General features: G+C 40.0%; 1 protein-coding gene across 5 annotated transcripts in view; it reads right to left on the bottom strand.

Annotated features, from left to right (window-relative positions):
* The window catches only part of atp8a2 (ATPase phospholipid transporting 8A2), a 561,594-nt gene that overhangs the window by 82,690 nt on the left and 460,798 nt on the right, over positions 1-18,106 (bottom strand). For all 5 annotated transcript variants that reach the window (XM_072577324.1, XM_072577326.1, XM_072577325.1 and 2 more), the window contains one exon: positions 7,689-7,767. In XM_072577324.1, the coding sequence (XP_072433425.1) occupies positions 7,689-7,767 (79 nt within the window). The remainder of the gene's footprint in view (positions 1-7,688; positions 7,768-18,106) is intronic.

Below are 18,106 nucleotides of genomic sequence, written 5' to 3'. Positions count from 1 at the left end.
GAAACTAGATTAAAAGGAGGACATTAAAATTGCAAAGGCAAACTATTCAGAATACATTAAATATTTCTAAGCAAAGGTTTCTCCCAGTGGGAAGTTACTTTGAAAAGGAAATATCATACGTGTGATTAAATAAAGAAGTTCTGAATAGCATTAATTTGGAAAAGGCTGTTCACATCTTCAAAAATTCACAGTATGTCAGAGGAATGGAAAAACTTTAAGAACCAACAAAAATTACTAAAAAGGTAATAAAGAGGAAGAAAGTAGAGTATAAGAGAAAGCTAGCTAGTAATACAGAAGCAAACATTAAGATTTCTACAAGTACTTGAAGAGCTGAAGAGTAACTAAGCTTGTGTCAGTTCTCTAGAGAGTAAGTATGGGAAATTGATACTGGAAAACAAAGACTTAGAAAATTCCTCAAAGATAATTGAAAATAATAAGGAGGATGAGCATAAAACAATGCCTTAGCCAGTAAAAAGTTGCTAGTAAATCAATGGACCTAAAGACTGACAAGTTCTCAGGACTGCATCCTTGGAACTACATTGCCTAAGTCCTAGACCCTTACGTACATACTGAATACAAGTAACTGCAAGATTGATCAGCTTGCTTAGTTTAATTCAGAGTTAATAAATTTTATCTCTCTTTGGAATTTTAGCTGAAATATTGGTAACAGTTAATTGCTAAACTAAAGCAACCATAAGTTTCCAGCTTTTAAGATGGTGAGGGCTGCAGGGAAGAAGGGTTTAGAGAGAGATGCTAGGTACGTACCTGTTGTTAGATATATAAAAATTCCTGAGGTATTAACATAAGTGGCATACCAAGTATCAGAATCCATGGATCTACTCTTTGAACTATGTTTGATTTATTTAGGGAACCTGGTTGTCACTGACAAGGCTAACATTTTGTTGGTCATTCCCAATCACTGCAGTCCATGCATTGTGGTAAGAAATTCCAATGACAATGAAAGATTGATGACATGATTCTGAATCAGAATGGTGTATGGCTTCAAAGACAAGTCACTGTGGGGGGGGGGGGGGGGGGGTGATGGTATTCTTATGTACTCCCTAAGGGTGTTTCTGATGGTAATGGCCAATCATTTGGACGATGCTATTGAAAATTCCTTGGAGTGTTGTTGCAGTGTACTTTGTTGATGGTCTCACTACTACTATGGTGCATTGGTGGAAGGCATATTCCTATGCATGCTGCTTTGTTATAAATAGTGTCATCTAGCTCTCTGTTCACAGACTGGTGACTCTTAAATCAGTGTGGTTAGGTTGTTGGAGCATGCATCTGGAAAGGCAACGACAGATTAGGGACAGTCAACACGGCTTTGTGCGTGGGAAATAGTGTCTCACTAACTTGAGTTTTCTGAAGAAGTGTTAAAGAAGATTGATGAAGGCACAGTGGTAGAAACTACCTATACCAAATTCAGTAAAATGTTCTGCATGGTAAGCAAGGCTAGATCCCATGGAATCCAGGGGAGCCAGCAAATTAGATACACAATTGATTTGAAGGTAGGAGACAGCTGGTGGTGGTAGAGGGTTCCTTTTCAGACTGGTGGCCCCCGACCAGTGGTGTACCGCAAGAAATGGTGCTGAGTCCTCCGTTTTTCATCATTTATATAAATGATTTGGAACTGAACAGAGGAAAAATGGTTAGTAAGTTTGCAGATGACACCAAAATAGGTGGTGTAGTGGACAGTGAAGAAGATTATCTCAGAGTACAATGGGGCCTTGATCAGATGGGCCAATGGGCCGATGAGTGGCAGATGGAGTTTAATTTAGATAAATGTGAGGTGTTATAGTTTGGTAAGACAAACCCGGGCAGGACTTATACAGTTAATGGCAGGGTTCTGGAGACTGCTGTTGAACAAAGAGACTGAGGAGTGCAGGTGCACTGTTCCTTGAAAGTCGAGTCGCAGGTAGACAGGGTGGTAACTGTGGTGTTTGGTATGCTTGCCTTTATTGCTCAGAATATTGAGTATACAAGTTGAGATGTCATGTTGCAGCTGTACAGAATGTTTGCAAGGCCACTTTTAGAATACTGCATACCAATTCTGGTTGCCCTTCTATTCGAAGTTGTTAAATTTGAAAGGATCCGGAAAAGATTTTCAAGAATGTTGCCGGGGCTGAAGGGAGAGGCTGAATAGGCTGGGGCTTTTTTCCCAGGAGCGTCAGAGGTTTATAAAATCATGAGGGTCATAAGATAGAGTGAATAGCCAAGGCTTTTATTTCTAGGGTGGGGGATCTAAAACTAGAGGGCATAAGTTTAAGGTGAGAGAGGAAATATTGAAATAGGACACAAGGGAAAACCTTTTCATGCAGAGGGTGGGTGTGTGTATGGAACAAGCTGCCAGAGGAAGTGGTGGAGGCAGGTACAATTACAATATTTAAAAGGCATCTGGATAGGTATATGAAAAGGAAGGGTTTACAGAGATATGGGCCAAATGCTGGCAAATGGGTCTAGGTCAGATTCGGATATCTGGTTGGTCCAGATGAGTTGGACCAAAGAATGTTTCCATGCTGTACGACTCAATGACTCTATGAACATTTTAGAAGGAACCTTTTGTTTTGGGAAGATTAAATTTGGAAGGATAAGATCATTAAAATGCTGGACTTTAGAAATTGCAAGAGTCTTGGTCAGTATTCTGGGAAGTTGTATGTTGGATTTTTCCTAAAAATATTTGGGAATTGGAGTTGAAATCACCCAAGATAATAAGGCGAAGTTATGAATTCAGCATGCAGTGAAAGAGTTTGCCAAGAGTTGGAAATTGCCAGACACCAGAGGTAAGTGGGTCATCAAAAATCAGAAGAATTTCTGATGCGGAAGCACTTAGCCAGAGTGCAGTGAGACCCACACTTTGACTGGAATTTTCAAAATCATGAGGTAATTAAGGAGCAGTGGGGAGTCGCTAAGTTAGAGGCTAGTGAAAGGATCCCAGAAATCTCAAAGCCCAGAGGACAGCAGAAACATAGAGTAAAAGTTAATTCCTTAGAACTGTGGCACTTTGATTTGGTTTAAGAACATGAAGGACTTTTCAAAAGCTGGATGAGTAGACAAAGACTTTCTGAAGAGGGAAGCCAAAATGGAAAGAGGATGTTCTCATTTGAGAATATGAATGTTCATGTTTCTATTTTGGCATAAGGAATAATTGACAACTTAACATAATGTTTAGTGGGCGATACCTGCTTTGATTAGTTATGTATATGCAGTAAAGTTGTTTAAAAAAAGGGAACCTTGTGGTAGCATTCCCTTAGTACCTATTATTGGGAAATAAGACAGGATAGGTGACTGAGGTATCAGTGGGGGAGCACCTTGAGGCCAGCAAGCATAACTCTATTAGTTTTAAAATAGTGATGGAAAAGGATAGACCAGATCCAAAAGTTGAAGTTCTAAATTGGAGGAGCGCTAATTTTGACGGTATTAGGCAAGAACTTTCAAAAGCTGATTAGGGGCAGATGTTCGCAGGTAAAGGGACAGCTGGAAAATGGGAAGCCTTCAGAAATGAGATAATGAGAGTCCAGAGAATGTATATTCTTCTTAGGGTGAAAGGAAAGGCTGGTAGGTATAGGAAATGCTGGATGACTAGAGAAATTGAAGGGTTGGTTAAGAAAAAGAAGAAAACATATGTCAAGTATAGACAGGACAAATCGAGTGAACCCTTATAAGAGTATAAAGGCAGTAGGAGTATACTTAAGAGGGAAATCAGGAGGGCAAAAAGGGGACATGAGATAGCTTTGGCAAATAGGGTTAAGGGGAACCCAAAGGGTTTTTACAAATATGTTAAGGACGAAAGGGTAACAGGAGAAAATAGAGTCCCTCAAAGATCAGCAAGGTGACCTTTGTGCAGAGCAGCAGGAAATGGGTGAGATACGAAACGAGTATTTCACATCATGTTTACTGTGGAGAAGGACATGGAAAACATAGAATGTAGGGAAATAGGTGGTGACATCTTAAAAAATGTCCATGTTACAGAGAAAGTACTGCTGGATGTCTTGAAACGCATAAAAGTGGAGAAAATCCTCAGGACCTGATCAGGTGTACTCTAGGAGTCTGTGGGAAACGAGAGAAGTGATTGCTGAGCCCCTTACTGAGATATCACAGGTGAGGTGCCAGAAGACTGGAGGTTGGCTAACTTGGTGCCACTGTTCAAGAAAGGTGGTAAGGACAAGCCAGGGAACTATAAACTGATGAGCCTACATCAGTGGTGAGCAAGATTTTGGAGGGAATCCTGAGGGACAGGTTGTACATGCATTTGGAAAGGTAAGGTCTGATTCGGGATAGTCAACATGGTTTTGTGGGTGGGAAATCATGTCTCACAAACTTGATTGAGTTTTCTGAAGAAGTAACAAAGACGGAAGAGTGAAAGACGTGCTCTACATGCACTTCAGTAAGGTGTTCAACAAGGTTCCCCATAGAAGACTGGTGAGCAAGGTTACAGGGAGAACTAACTATTTGGATACAGGACTGACACGAAGGTAGAAGAGGGTGGTGGTGGAGGGTTGTTTTTCAGACTGGAGGCCTGTATCCAGTGGAGTGCCTCAAGGTGCTGGGTCCACTGCTTTTCATTATTTATGTAAATGATTTGTATGTGAGCATAAGAAGTATAGTTAGTAAGTTTGCAGATAACACTAAAATTGGAGGTGAAGTAGACAGTGAAGAGGGTTACCTTAGATTACACAGGGATCTTGTCCAGATAGGCCAATGGGCTGAAAAGTGGCAGACGGAGTTTAATTTAGATAAATATGAGGTGCTGCATTTTGGGAAAGCAAATCTTAGCAGGACTTATACTCTTAATGGTAAGGTAATGGGGAGTGTTGCTGAACAAAGAGACCTTGGAGTGCAGGTTCATAGCTCCTTGAAAGTGGAGTCGCAGGTAGTTAGGATAGTGAAGAAGGCTGTACAGAACATTGACTAGGCCATCTTTGGAATATTATATGCAATTCTGGTCTCTTCCTATCGGAAGGATGTTGTGAAACTTGAAAGGGTTTGGAAAAGATTTACAAGGATGTCGCTAGGGTTGGAGGATGAGCTATAGGGAGAGGTTGAATTGGCTGGGGCTGATTTCCCTGCAGCATCGAAGACCTTATAGAGGTTTATAAAATTATGAGGGGCATGGATAAGATAAATAGACAAACTCTCTTCCCTGGAGTGAGGGAGTCCATTTCTGGAGGTTTAGGGTGAGAGGGGAAAGATATAAAGGGCAACATTTTCACGCAGAGGGTGGTACGTGTATGGAATGAGCTATCAGAAGAGGTGGCGGAGGCCACTATAATTGCAACATTGAAAAGGCATTTAGATGGGTATATGAATAGGAAGGGTTTGGAGGGATATGGGCTGGGTGCTGGCAAGAGGGACCAGATTGGGTTGGGATATACGGTTGGTATGGACGAGTTGTACCTCTCTATGACTCTAGTAGGTAATTTAGATTTTGAATTTCTCTATAAATGTTGGTGTCTCAAAAAGGATTGTAATGATGGTAATGTCCAGGATGTTGATGGTGGGGAATTAAATGATGGACATGCTGCTAACTGCCAATGGATCGTGATAAAATTCTCTTTTGATGGAATTAGCATAAATGTTTCATGTGCTGCATGTAGGAAGGGACTGCTTTATTCTTGAAGAGCTGCAAATGGAACCGAAAACTGTGCAATCACCAGCAAATATCTCTATTTCTGACCTCAGGATGAGGAATGCTGAGAAACTACTGCAGTCCTCAAACAACTATAACCATCTTCCTTTGTGCTAGGTGCGACTGCAGCTCATGGAAAGCTTCTCCTCATTCCTAGTGTACATTGTTTCTTGAGTTCAAAGAGAGTGAGAGTGACACGGTGGCTCAGTGGTCAGCACAGCTGCCTCACAGTGCCAGGGACTGAGGTTCGGTGACTTGGGTGACTGTTTGTGTAGAGTTTGCACATTCTTCCCTTGTTTGCGTAAGTTTCCTCTGGGTGCTCCAGTTTCCTCCCGCAATCCTTGATGTGCCAGTTAGATGGATTTGTGTTGCTAAATTGCCCATATATCCAGGGATACGCAGGTTAGTCACAGGAAATGCAGGGTTCCAGGGAGAGGGTAGGGGGATGGGTCCAGGTGGGATGCTCTTCTTCAGGTCGATGTGGATTCGATAGCCAAATGGCCTGCTTCCACACTGTAGGGATTCTATGACTCTATGACATCACTCTTACATCGCCCCTGGAATTTAGATCTGTTGTCCATGTTTAGACTAAGAGACTAATGAGGTCCAGAGACAGGTGATCCTGCAGAATCTAAACTGCACATTGTTGTTCAAGTGCCATTTGGTAATACTGCCCAGGCTATCTTGCATCACTTTGCTATTGGCCTGCACTGCCTCTAATTTTCTCAGTGGCTGCATGGACTCTAAAGCATATGTATGGCAGCAAGTTCTGGAACTGGAAGTCAATGTTGTGTTTGGTGTGCTGACACCAATCGCTATGCTAGAAACAATGAATGGCAGTGGACATGCACAGTTTTGAGGGAGCATTGCTAATGGCTGTCAGTGGAAACTGGCCAGATGGATTTTCACTACTCATTGAGGACAGACATACATGGGTACTTGTCCACATTATTGGGGTAGATGCCTGTGGTATAGCTTGTCTAAGCACTAGTCCTGGAGCAAAGGTCTTCAATTCTATAGTGGAATATTGTCAGGATCCACAGTATATTCCACGAAGTTAGCCAGTTGTTGACCACATACAGTGAATCAGATTGGCTCAAGATTGGATCTTGTTATGGTGGCCTCTCAAAGTAAAACTCCAAGTCAGTCCAAGCAACAGAATCACATAAATAGATTGAACTGTTCATTATTTTCAAAATTAGCAAATATTTCTTTTATAATCTCATAAAACTGAAAAAGATGAAATTACTTCATTGTGCATCATTTCTGAAATCCTATCGTATTGGAGCGGGAAGTAGTTGACTGGAAGAACATAAAATTTGGTTTTTAAAAAAAATGTAAACTCCAAATGACTTAATACATGAACTGCATGATTAGTTAAGTGAAAACATGCTGAATTAACAAGCTTTAGCCAGTCCAGAATACAGTAGATTAACAACCTCCAGCATTCATTGGTTTGAAAAGGAGGGAAAGTAAAATAATTCAAATAATTTTCTGACATCTGATTAACATTTAGCAACACCTGCAGCAACTGCTTTGTGTAGAGACATCAGTAATGCCCTCTGGTGTACTTGCTTTGGTCAAATAGTTGGGAAATACTCAAAATCAAGATTTACAATGAATAAATTATAACTTGGACGATATACGAGAGAACAACTGATACAATTATAGGACAGCAAGGAGTCAGCACTCTCAGAAGAAATAAAGAAATTGATTGGAAGGAAATTAAAAGATAGTTGGCTAGTATGTATGACAAAACTGAACTAAGAAAACTGCAATGTTCATAAAAAGTGTACATTATAACAGTATCAGGTAACTGTAAATGGAAAAATAGTTCTGTCCAAATTTGAAGTTTCTGTCACAAATAATTATTAATCAAGACTTTACTCACCAACACTTTCAAATTATATACTATAATAATTATCATTTTACTTTTCGTTTTCAAAAGTAAATTAGTAATACAGGCCCTGAGAGTCAATAAAATTATATATTTCCTAAGTGAGCAAATTTGAAAAAAAGCATGTGTTCTCCAATTACATTGAGAGTAAAAATGAAATACCTTGTTCAAGTGCCTTTAGTGGAAACCAGAAAAGGATGATGGAATGGACCAAGGCATTTATACAATGAGCCCAGAAAACCTGTGAAGAAAACAAATTTCCAGAGTCAGCAACCCCTTCTTTCTTACTAGCCCCAACACAGTTATACAGAATATAACTGTGCTGGACTTGTTTAACTGCATTGGGCAACATTTGCAATTAATAGAAACATTGCAAAATGTGTTAATTGCTCAGGTAAAGCTTATTATAGCTAAATGCATTTTAAAAGAATCAGTTTTGTGAATTTGCATGCTACCTAAAGATGTTCAGCTTGGGTATTTTGAATTATCCGCCCAAAGAAGTGCAATAGCAAATGATAATCACAAAGCAACTAAAATTCACTTGTTAACCATCTGTGCAAAAAGAATGAAAATTGTGTGTTAGCTGTAATATTTTTGACTGTAAGAAATATTACATTTTGTCTTCATTCCTGTGACATATCCATTTTGTACAGAAAAGTGTCTAATGTGCCAAATAAGTGTGACAGGCTCAAATATTCCATTAATAAGAAAATAGGCTATCTAGAACATTTTTGGTAGCTCTAAAAATAACTGTAAAGCAACATATTTTATGTTTGCTGAAGGAAATCAGCTAATAAACGAGTAACCACCACAAAAGCAGTGAAGTGCACAAATAGCTCAAAATCCTTTGAAAGACCACTTTGGTTTCCCAAGCACCCAAACAGATATCCAAAAAATGTATTTTTACTCATTTAATAAAGATAAAAATAATATTTTTCAAGTCAGCAAAAGAAAACCAGATCTTCTAATAACTAAAACAACCCTACTCCACAGTGGGTGTTCTTCCATTCTCTCTGTGGTCTTGGCCTTGTCTCCTGCTGTATTTCCAGTGTTTGTATCTTTTAGCCAAACACCCACTCTCAATGTTTAAAGACCCTGTTCAATTCCTTTGTGCAGTTGTCCAGCAGAATGTGCAAACACTGGTATCCTAAAGCATGCCTAAACCACAATGCCCTGCTCCAAGAATTCTTCTTCTGACAACTCTCTTTCATTCATGTGGCATCATTTTATTCCCATTCCTGATTGCCTTTCAGAAGCTGGTAGAAGGCTGCCTTCTTGAATCACCACAATCCTTTTGGTGCAGTTACACCCACAATGCCATCAGGGAGAAAATGCTAGAACATGGTCGATGGAATTCAACATAAATATGTGTGAAGCTATTCAACCTAGCAGAGAAAGAAAGGCAGAAAACTCTCCATGTAATGAGTGGCTGGGAAATGAGGGTGCCCAAACAGACCTTGGTGTCTCTGCCCACAAAATGTTAAAAGCCAGCTTGCACACAAATAAACTAAGAAGGCAAATGGCTTGCTGGCCTCCTATCACTTAGGAACTCAAACATAGGGGTAAAAATGTCCTGCTGCAGTAGTGTAGACCCTGTTGAGATCCCACCTGATGCATTGCAAACAGCCCAAGCTCTCCAATCCAATGAAAGATACATCTACCCTGTGGGGTGGGGAGGTGAGGGGGGCAACAGAGGCCCACCAGATGGTCCCAAGATGTTAAGGACCTGCACCTGCACTCCCCACTGTACCATGGAATGAGGGGTGATCCTACAGAAACCCACAGGTTGGATGCAGGCAAGGCAAGCTGGAAGAACACAGCAAGCCAGGCAACATTAGGAGTTGGAGAAGTCATTCTTTTGTCTCTAAGACACCTCCCTCGGCTGGTCAGTCCAAAGGTGAGGATTAGAGTCATAGAGATGTACAGCATGGAAACAGACCCTTCAGTCCAACCTGTCCATGCCGACCAGATATCCCAACCCAATCTAGTCCCACCTGCCAGCACCCGGCCCATATCCCTCCAAACCCTTCCTATTCATGTACGCATCCAAATGCCTTTTAAATGTTGCAAATGTACGAGCCTCCACCACTTCCTCTGGCAGCTCACTCCATAAAAATTTACCACCTTCTGTGTGAAAAAGTTGCCCCTTAGGTCTCTTTCATATCTTTTCCCCCCTCACCTTAAACCTATGCCCTTTAATTCTGGACTCCCCCATCCCAGGGAAAAGACTTTGTCTATTTACCCTATCCATGCCCCTCATAATTTTGTGAACCTCTATAAGGTCACCTCTCAGCCTCCGACGCTCCAGGGAAAACAGCCCCAGCCTGTTCAACCTTGCCCTGTAGCTCAAATCCCCAACCTTGGCAACATCCTTGTAAATATTTTCTGTAAAGCTTTCAAGTTTCACAACATCTTTCCGATAGGAAGGAGACCAGAATTGCACGCAATATTCCAACAGTGGCCTAACCAATGTCCTGTACAGCCACAACATGACCTCCCAACGCCTGTACTCAATACTCTGACCAATAAAGGAAAGCATACCAAATGCCTTCTTCACTATCCTATCTACTTTATAACCCCTGTGTTTGAGTTCCTAAGTGATAGGAGGCCAGCAAGGCCTTCCTAGTTTCTTTGTGTGCAAGCTGGCTTTTAACATTTTGTGGGCAGGGACACCAAGGTCTGTTTGGGCACCCTCATTTCCCAGCCACTCATTACATGAAGAGTTTTCTGCCTTTCTTTCTCTGCTAGGTTGAATAGCTTCACACATATTTATGTTGTATTCCATCCACCATATTCTAGCATTTTCAACTTTCAAAGAGCTATGAACCTGCACTCCAAGGTCTCTTTGTTCAGCAACACTCCCTGGGACCTTACCATTAAGTGTATAAGTCCTGCTAAGATTTGCTTTCCCAAAATGCAGCACTTCGCATTTATCTGAATTGAACTCCATCCACCACTTTTCAGCCCATTGGCCCATCTGGTCAAGATGATGTTGTAATTTGAGGTAACCTTCTTTGCTGTCCACTACACCTCCAATTTTGATATCATCTGCAAACTTAATAACTGTACCTCTTATGCTTGCATCCAAATCATTTATGTAAATGACAAAAAGTAGTGGACCCAGCACCGATCCTTGTGGCACTCCAATGGTCACAGGCCTCAAACCTGAAAAACAACCCTCCACCACCACCCTCTGTCTTCTACCTTTGAGCCAGTTCTGTATCCAAATGGTGACTTCTTCCTGTATTCCATGAGATCTAATCTTACTTACCAGTCTTTCATGGGGAACCTTGTAGAAAGCCTTAGTGAAGTCCATATAGATCACATCTACTACTCTGCCCTCATCAATCCTCTTTGTTTCTTCTTCAAAAAACTCAATCAAGTTTGTGAGACATGTTTTCCCATGCACAAAGCCATGTTGACTATCCCTAAGCAGTCCTTGCCTTTCCAAATACATGTACATCCTGTCCCTCAGGATTCCCTCCAACAACTTGCCACCACCGACGTCAGGCTCGCTAGTCTATAATTCCCTGGCTTATCCTTACGACACTTCTTAAACAGTGGCACCACGTTTGCCAATCTCCAGTCTTCCAGTACCTCACCTGTGACTATTGATGATACACATATCTCAGCAAGAGGCCCAGCAATCACTTCTCTAGCTTCCCACAGAGTTCTAGGGTACACCTGATCAGGTCCTGGGGATTTATCCACCTTTATGCATTTCAAGACATCCAGCACTTTCCCCTCTGTAATAGGGGCATTTTGCAAGGTGTCACCATCTATTTCCCTACAGTCTATATCTTCCATATCCTTTTCCACAGTAAATACTGATGCAAAATACTTGTTTAGTATCTCCCCCATTTCCTGCGTCTTCATACAAAGGCCACCTTGTTGATTTTTGAGGGGCCCTATTCTCTCCCTAGTTACTCTTTTTTCCTTAATGTATTTTTGAAAACCCTTTGGATTCTCCTTAATTCTATTTGCCAAAGCTATCTCATGTCGTCTCTTTGCCCTCCTGATTTCCCTCTTAAGTATACTCCTACTGCCTTTATACTCTTCTAAGGATTCACTCGCTCTATCTTGTCTATACCTTATATATGCTTCTGAACCAAACCCTCAATTTCCTTAGTCATCCAACATTCCCTATACCTGCCAGCCTTTCCTTTCACCCTGACAGGAATACACTTTCTCTGGATTCTCCTTATCTCATTTCTGAAGGTTTCCCATTTTCCAGCCGTCCCTTAACCTGTGATCGTCTGCCCCAATCAGCTTTTAATAGCTCTTGCCTAATACCATCAAAATTGGCCTTTCTCCAATTTAGAACTTCAACTTTTAGATCTGGTCTATCCTTTTCCATCATTGGCCACAAAGTGTTCCCCCACTGACACCTCAGTCACCTGCCCTGCCTTATTTTCTAAGAGAAAGTCAAGTTTTGCACCTTCTCTAGTAGGTACATCCACTGCACTACTGGAAGGATTGACTGCATTGGAAGGATGCATAAGAGGTTAACCTGGATATTGCTTGGGATGGAGAGCTTTAGTTGTGAAGAGAGCTCTAGTGGCTTTCTGGGAACAGAGAAGGTTGAGGGGGGACACAATAGGTGTATAAGATTAATATATGGTGTATTACAGAGGCATTGATAGGATGGACAGAAAGTAGCTATTCCCCTTAAATGAAAGATTTAAGGTGAAAGGCAGGAAGTTTAGAAGGAATTTACAAGAACGTTGCCAGGTTGGAGGTTTTGAGCTATAGGGAGAGGTTGAATAGGCTGGGGCTGTTTTCATGAGGGGCAAGGATAGAATAATTTGACAAAGTTTCTTCCCTGTGGTGGGGGAGTCCAGAACTAGAAGGCATAGGTTTAGGGTGAGAGGGGAAAGATATAAAAAAGACCTAAGGGACCTTTTTGTGCAGAGGGTGGTATGTGTATGGAATGAGCTCCTAGAGGAAGCGGTGGAGGCTAGTACAATTGCAACATTTAAGATGCATCTGGATGGGTATGTGAATAGGAAGGGTTTGGAGGGATATGGGCCGGTTGCTGACAGGTGGGACTAGATTGGGTTGGGATATCATGTACGAGTTGGACTGAAGGGTCTGTTTCTGTGCTGTGCATCTCTATGACTCTATGATTTGAGGAAAAGCTTTTTCATTGAGGGTGGTGGGGGTCTGAAATAGACTGCCTGGGAGGTGGGTAATCCCACAATCTTAAGAAAGTACGTGGATGAACATTTGAAATTTCATAATATTCGAGGCTATAGGCCTAGTGCTGGAAAGTGGGATTAGTGTAGATTTACCATTTGGTGGTACAGGCTTGATTGGCTGAAGGGCCTCCTCTGTGCTGTATGATTCTATGCTTTTGCGATCTACACTGATAATTCAAGATCTTAATGGTAATGCATTCACAATATAAAATGACTCCGACTCAGCAATTTCTGGACAGAAAGTCAGAGCCTCTATCATTATCCATAGCTTCAGACTGTGATATGTATGTAAAAGTGCATGCTGCCACACCAACTCAGACTCCTTGAGTGAAGATTAACACACCATAGTTGCTGTTGAAACAACTTTCATCATGAGCTGCAATTACTGAGGGATGCTGGCTTCGGAACATTCGTACAATCCTTTATATTTTCCTACAGTCATTCTGTTACGTACAATTCCAGCAATTGGTAAGGCATTTCAGTATGCTTAACCCGACACATTTCTAGGAAGTTAGCCAGAAGCAATACTGTATATTATTGGTCATTACTGAGCTACAATGTGTACATTCCAACAGCTTAGTTACCGGGGGGATTATGTAATTCTAGATAATGAACATAACATCTCTTATCCATAATTCAGTTGTTCTTTATTAGTGTTGTTTGAAGAATAGCCAAAATTTACATTATAACAAAGATACTGCTAACTTAAGTTTAATCAGACTTTTTCAAGTGTAGTTTCATTGTAACTGCTCTAGGCATTTTAAAATTAAATGCTGATTCGGAGTTTAAATACATTTAAAAGTACTATGCATGTTTTCTGAACTTTTATGAAGGTTTTTGAGTATCTTTTTATCTTCTGTTTTAATGAGCATCTTTTTCAAGTCAAGGTGCAGTCATAATTTTAATTACTGGAGAAAACATCACTTTTTTTGTGCTATTTCTCCTTATGGCTCTGATTCATGCTAGATATTGGTTTTGAAAATGACAATAACCACTCAGTACTGTTTTGACTTAATTCCACTGCATGTTTGAAAGAAGTCAATTTCTTTTTTATTAAGTCGCCCTGATTTCTCCATAGTTATTATGCACCAAAACCATAAGTATTGACAGGGACAAAAACAAATTCCTTTATCACAGGACACTTCAAAATATATTATTTTGTATCATCTGAAAATATTGGCTTAAACATTTTTCTGAGATTTTTGCTCTCATGATAAAAATGGAAAAGCAATACAGTGATACTTTCGGGTCATTAAACCACCAGAACCTGAAATGATAAAGTGGAATGGGCTAGTTGGCTTAGACGCGACCTACAAAATACAAAATACGAAATACAAAATAATCTTTAGGGGTGTCCTTGTGAAAAGAAGAAAATTTAAGGAAGACAGCAAAGAAGCTCTGGACGTCATGAGGCCTAGGTAAGGGGGGAGGGATATCAAAGGAACACAAACAAGGCAGGATTAGAGAAAGTAAAGCATGCTTCATTTAAGGTTAACAGCCTTCAATCAGAAGGTTTAAAAAATACTTTCCGAAAGAAAACAGGAACACTCTCAACATTAGGATGAGGGATAGAAACTAAAACTCAATTATAAAAACTCAAGTCTGAAACAGACAAAGTACCAAACTTGGGATGAGAAAGCTACTAGAATTACATTTAAAGACTACTGTATAGTGACAAGCACAGCAGCTTACTTAAAGTCTCCCACTGGCATACAGAAGAATTATGTTAAGTTCACCACATGTAGAGAACCATGGCTTCCACAATAAATCTCAATAGGACACAAGAAATAAAAAGCTGCAAACCCTTTATTTGAATTATTGATCAACCATGTCACAAAGCTTTTCAACACCAACATTTAGCATGAAAATTAACACTCTTTCATGTGTCTTTATTAGCATTGTTACAAACTTCAAGAATCAATTTCCTCTGTTTTATTGTTAGGACTGGAAAACTAAATAAAAATGAATCCCAATTCTTATTTTCTTAAACTGTCACAGAAATATTTATATTCATAATATTTATATTCATAATAGCATAATCTTCTACATCCCATTTTAAAAAATACTAAAAATTACAAACCAAAAATTCATAGATATAAAAGGCAGCCTGAATTAGGCTCCAAAAAGTTTTTTTTATAAATTCAAATTATTATATTGTCAATTCTCCATCTTTTCATTTTGTGTTTGAAGGTAGCAAGTTCAGAGATTCCAGTTTTGTGAAATGCTCTGGCCATTCAGTTTATGTGTAATTAAAAAATTTGTTGGCATTCCTCATGGAGACTGCATTAAGCATTGTTCATTTTTCAAGTTTCATATGGTCTGCTACATAGGCCTAAGAAAAATACCAAATGTGACTTTCATTCCCCTTGGTCCTCAGCTGTCTGGAATCTTTGATTCATTTAATGGTTCCTGCCCCTGCAATATAGAATGCCATCATACGACTGGCTAGTATGTTACTTATGTGTGTCCATATCAATAAGTTAGTGGAAAACTATTTGTATAGCACTACAGACTATCCAAATTCCAAGTATAAGCTAAAGATGCAACAATACTGTTTCAGTAAAATAAACAATAACTGTCATTGACTAAAGTAAATGTTAATGCGTTAAATTTCAGTGGATAGAGATTTCCATGTAAATAAAATGTTGAAATCAAAAAGAATTTTATTGATATATTCTTGGACTAGTTAGAAGAGTTAATGAAAGAGTTAAAGACTTAATGAAATAAGAATTTTTATAGGTAATGTACATATTCATGTCAGAATCCTACTCAATTTGGATCCATATTTAACATTTACAAAGACATATTGTGACAATATTTCGGCAAGTCTGTCCTCCTACCTGTATCATTCAAACCAGATGAACAAAACAGCTGAACTAACTGTGTTTGTGGATTTCTGCAACTACACAGTCCTGCCTAAGATATGGGATTTTGCCTTAATTTAAACACTGCAGTGGAAAAAAAAATCAATTGATGAGTTGAAATGAATACAGATTAGAGGATTTCTAATGTGGTGAAAGAGCGCATAAATAAGACATCAGGACCATGTACTGAAGCTAAGTTGATCCAGTTCGGTACTTGAACCTTAATTACATGCTACTGAAATACATTAATAGTTGCAACTATGCAACGAGCCGAAAGATATTTCAAAAACTGATTCATCACATTAGTGAACAATTGGACAATGAGCGTACTATAACGCTGATTTTCTTTGAAAACAGGCTCTAACCTTTGTGATGGATTAACTTGATCAGTTTTGTAATACCGAGGAACTATTAGCAAGCTGATCAGGTTCCACTCAAAGCAGATCATTCAAACTGAGCTTGGTGGTAGTCTGACAGTATAGAAATATAAGATCAGCACATCCTATTCAGGTCAGGAGGGATTAGAATAATTCTCCATCCACACACCCCCTGACCTCAAATCTATGTCTCCTCTCTCTATTGCTGCCCCACCCTCAAATGCTCCACTACTAGACACAACCTTGGGAATAGCACATACAGAATCACCAGAGATAATTAACAATATGCCAATTAATTCTTAAAAAAAGGACTTAAAAATATCTGTTGATAGAAGGTTCTATTGAATAAGAGTAAAGTGATAGATTAAAAAAAAATGAAAAATAAAGGTTCTAGTTCAACTTTTTTTTCACAGGACGTGCATGATACTGGTTGGGCCAGCATTTAACTCATTCCTAATTGCCCCTGAGGTGGTGGTGGTGGTGGTGGACTATCTTCTTGAACCACTGCAGTCCATGTGTACAGGCATCCTGAAATATAACTACAATAAACATTGTGCACCATATTTTGAAATTGATACAATGGAGTGTTTAATTGATTGCCTTTGCAGTAATGGAAAAGGCTTGGAATAAGAAGATGCAGCAAATGTCATATTTTTGGTCCTTTCACATGGTTTTACAAATTATTAGATTAGATTACTTTTAGATTACTTTACAGTGTGGAAACAGGCCCTTCGGCCCAACAAGTCCACACCGCACCCGCCGAAGCGCAACCCACCCATACCCCTACATCTACCCCTTACCTAACACTACGGGCAATTTAGCATGGCCAATTCACCTGACCTGCACATCTTTGGATTGTGGGAGGAAACCGGAGCACCCGGAGGAAACCCACGCAGACACGGGGAGAACGTGCAAACTCCACACAGAGTGGAGGGAATTGAACCCGGATCTCTGGCGCTGTGAGGCAGCAGTGCTAACCACTGTGCCGCCGTGCCGCCTTTGTATATAAGAATATGGAATATAAGAAATAGCAGCAGGATTAGACCATATGGCCCAATGAGCTTGCTCTGCCATTTAATATGATCATGGCTGATCTCAGGTTTCAGCATTTCTGCCTGTTCGCCAGATCCCTCGATTCCTTGAGACACCAAACATCTGTATGTCCCAGCCTTAAGAATATTCAACAATTGTGCATCAACAAAACCCTGGGACAGAAAATTCCAAAGAATCATAAATCTTTGATTGAAGTTATTTCTCCTCACCTCAGTCCTAAATGTTCAGTCCTTATCCTGAGACCATGCCAATGTTTTAGACTCCTTCAACAGAGGAAACAATCTCTCAGCATTGACAAAATTATGACGGGCATGGATAGGATAAATAGACAAAATCTTTTCCCTGAGGTCAGGCAGTCCAGAACTAGAGGGCATAGGTTTAGGGTGAGAGGGGAAAGATATAAAAGAGACCTAAAGGGCAACTTTTTCCACGCAGAGGGTGGTACGTGTATAGAATGAGCTGCCAGAGGATGTGGTGGAGGCTGGTACAATTACAACATTTAAGAGGCATTTGGATAGGTATATGATAGGAAGGGTTTGGAGGGATATGGGCCGGGTGCTGGCAGGTGGGACTAGATTGGGTTGGGATGCCTGGTCAGCATGGACAGGTTGGACCGAAGAGTCTGTTTCCATGCTGTACCTCTCTATGACTCTATAGTTTCTTCAGAATCTTGTTGTTTCAATAACGTCCCCTATCATTCTCATCACTGCCAGAGAACAAACAGCCCATTTACTCAGCAGCTTATCATAGGACAATTATCACATGCCAGGGACCAACCGAGTGAAACTTTGCTGCACTGCTTTGAGACCTAAACCATACAGCATTCCAAATGCAGTCTCACCAAAATGCTAAGCAATTGTAGCAAAACTTCTTTATTCTTGAATTCCAATCCACTTCCTAGAAAGGTGATATGACATTTACTTCTGAATTGTCCAATGTACATACATGCTAATTCTGTGTTCCTTGTGTGAGCACACCAAATCTCTCTAAATCTCATTTATAAATTATAGATTTCTTAGAAAGCATTCTGTCTTTCTAATCTTGCAACCAAAATAAATAACCTTACACTTAGCTATATTATATTCTCT

Source organism: Chiloscyllium punctatum, chromosome 9, assembly GCF_047496795.1.
Source record: "Chiloscyllium punctatum isolate Juve2018m chromosome 9, sChiPun1.3, whole genome shotgun sequence".
Taxonomy (NCBI): Eukaryota; Metazoa; Chordata; class Chondrichthyes; order Orectolobiformes; family Hemiscylliidae; genus Chiloscyllium; species Chiloscyllium punctatum.
This window is presented reverse-complemented; position numbering and strand designations above follow the sequence as displayed.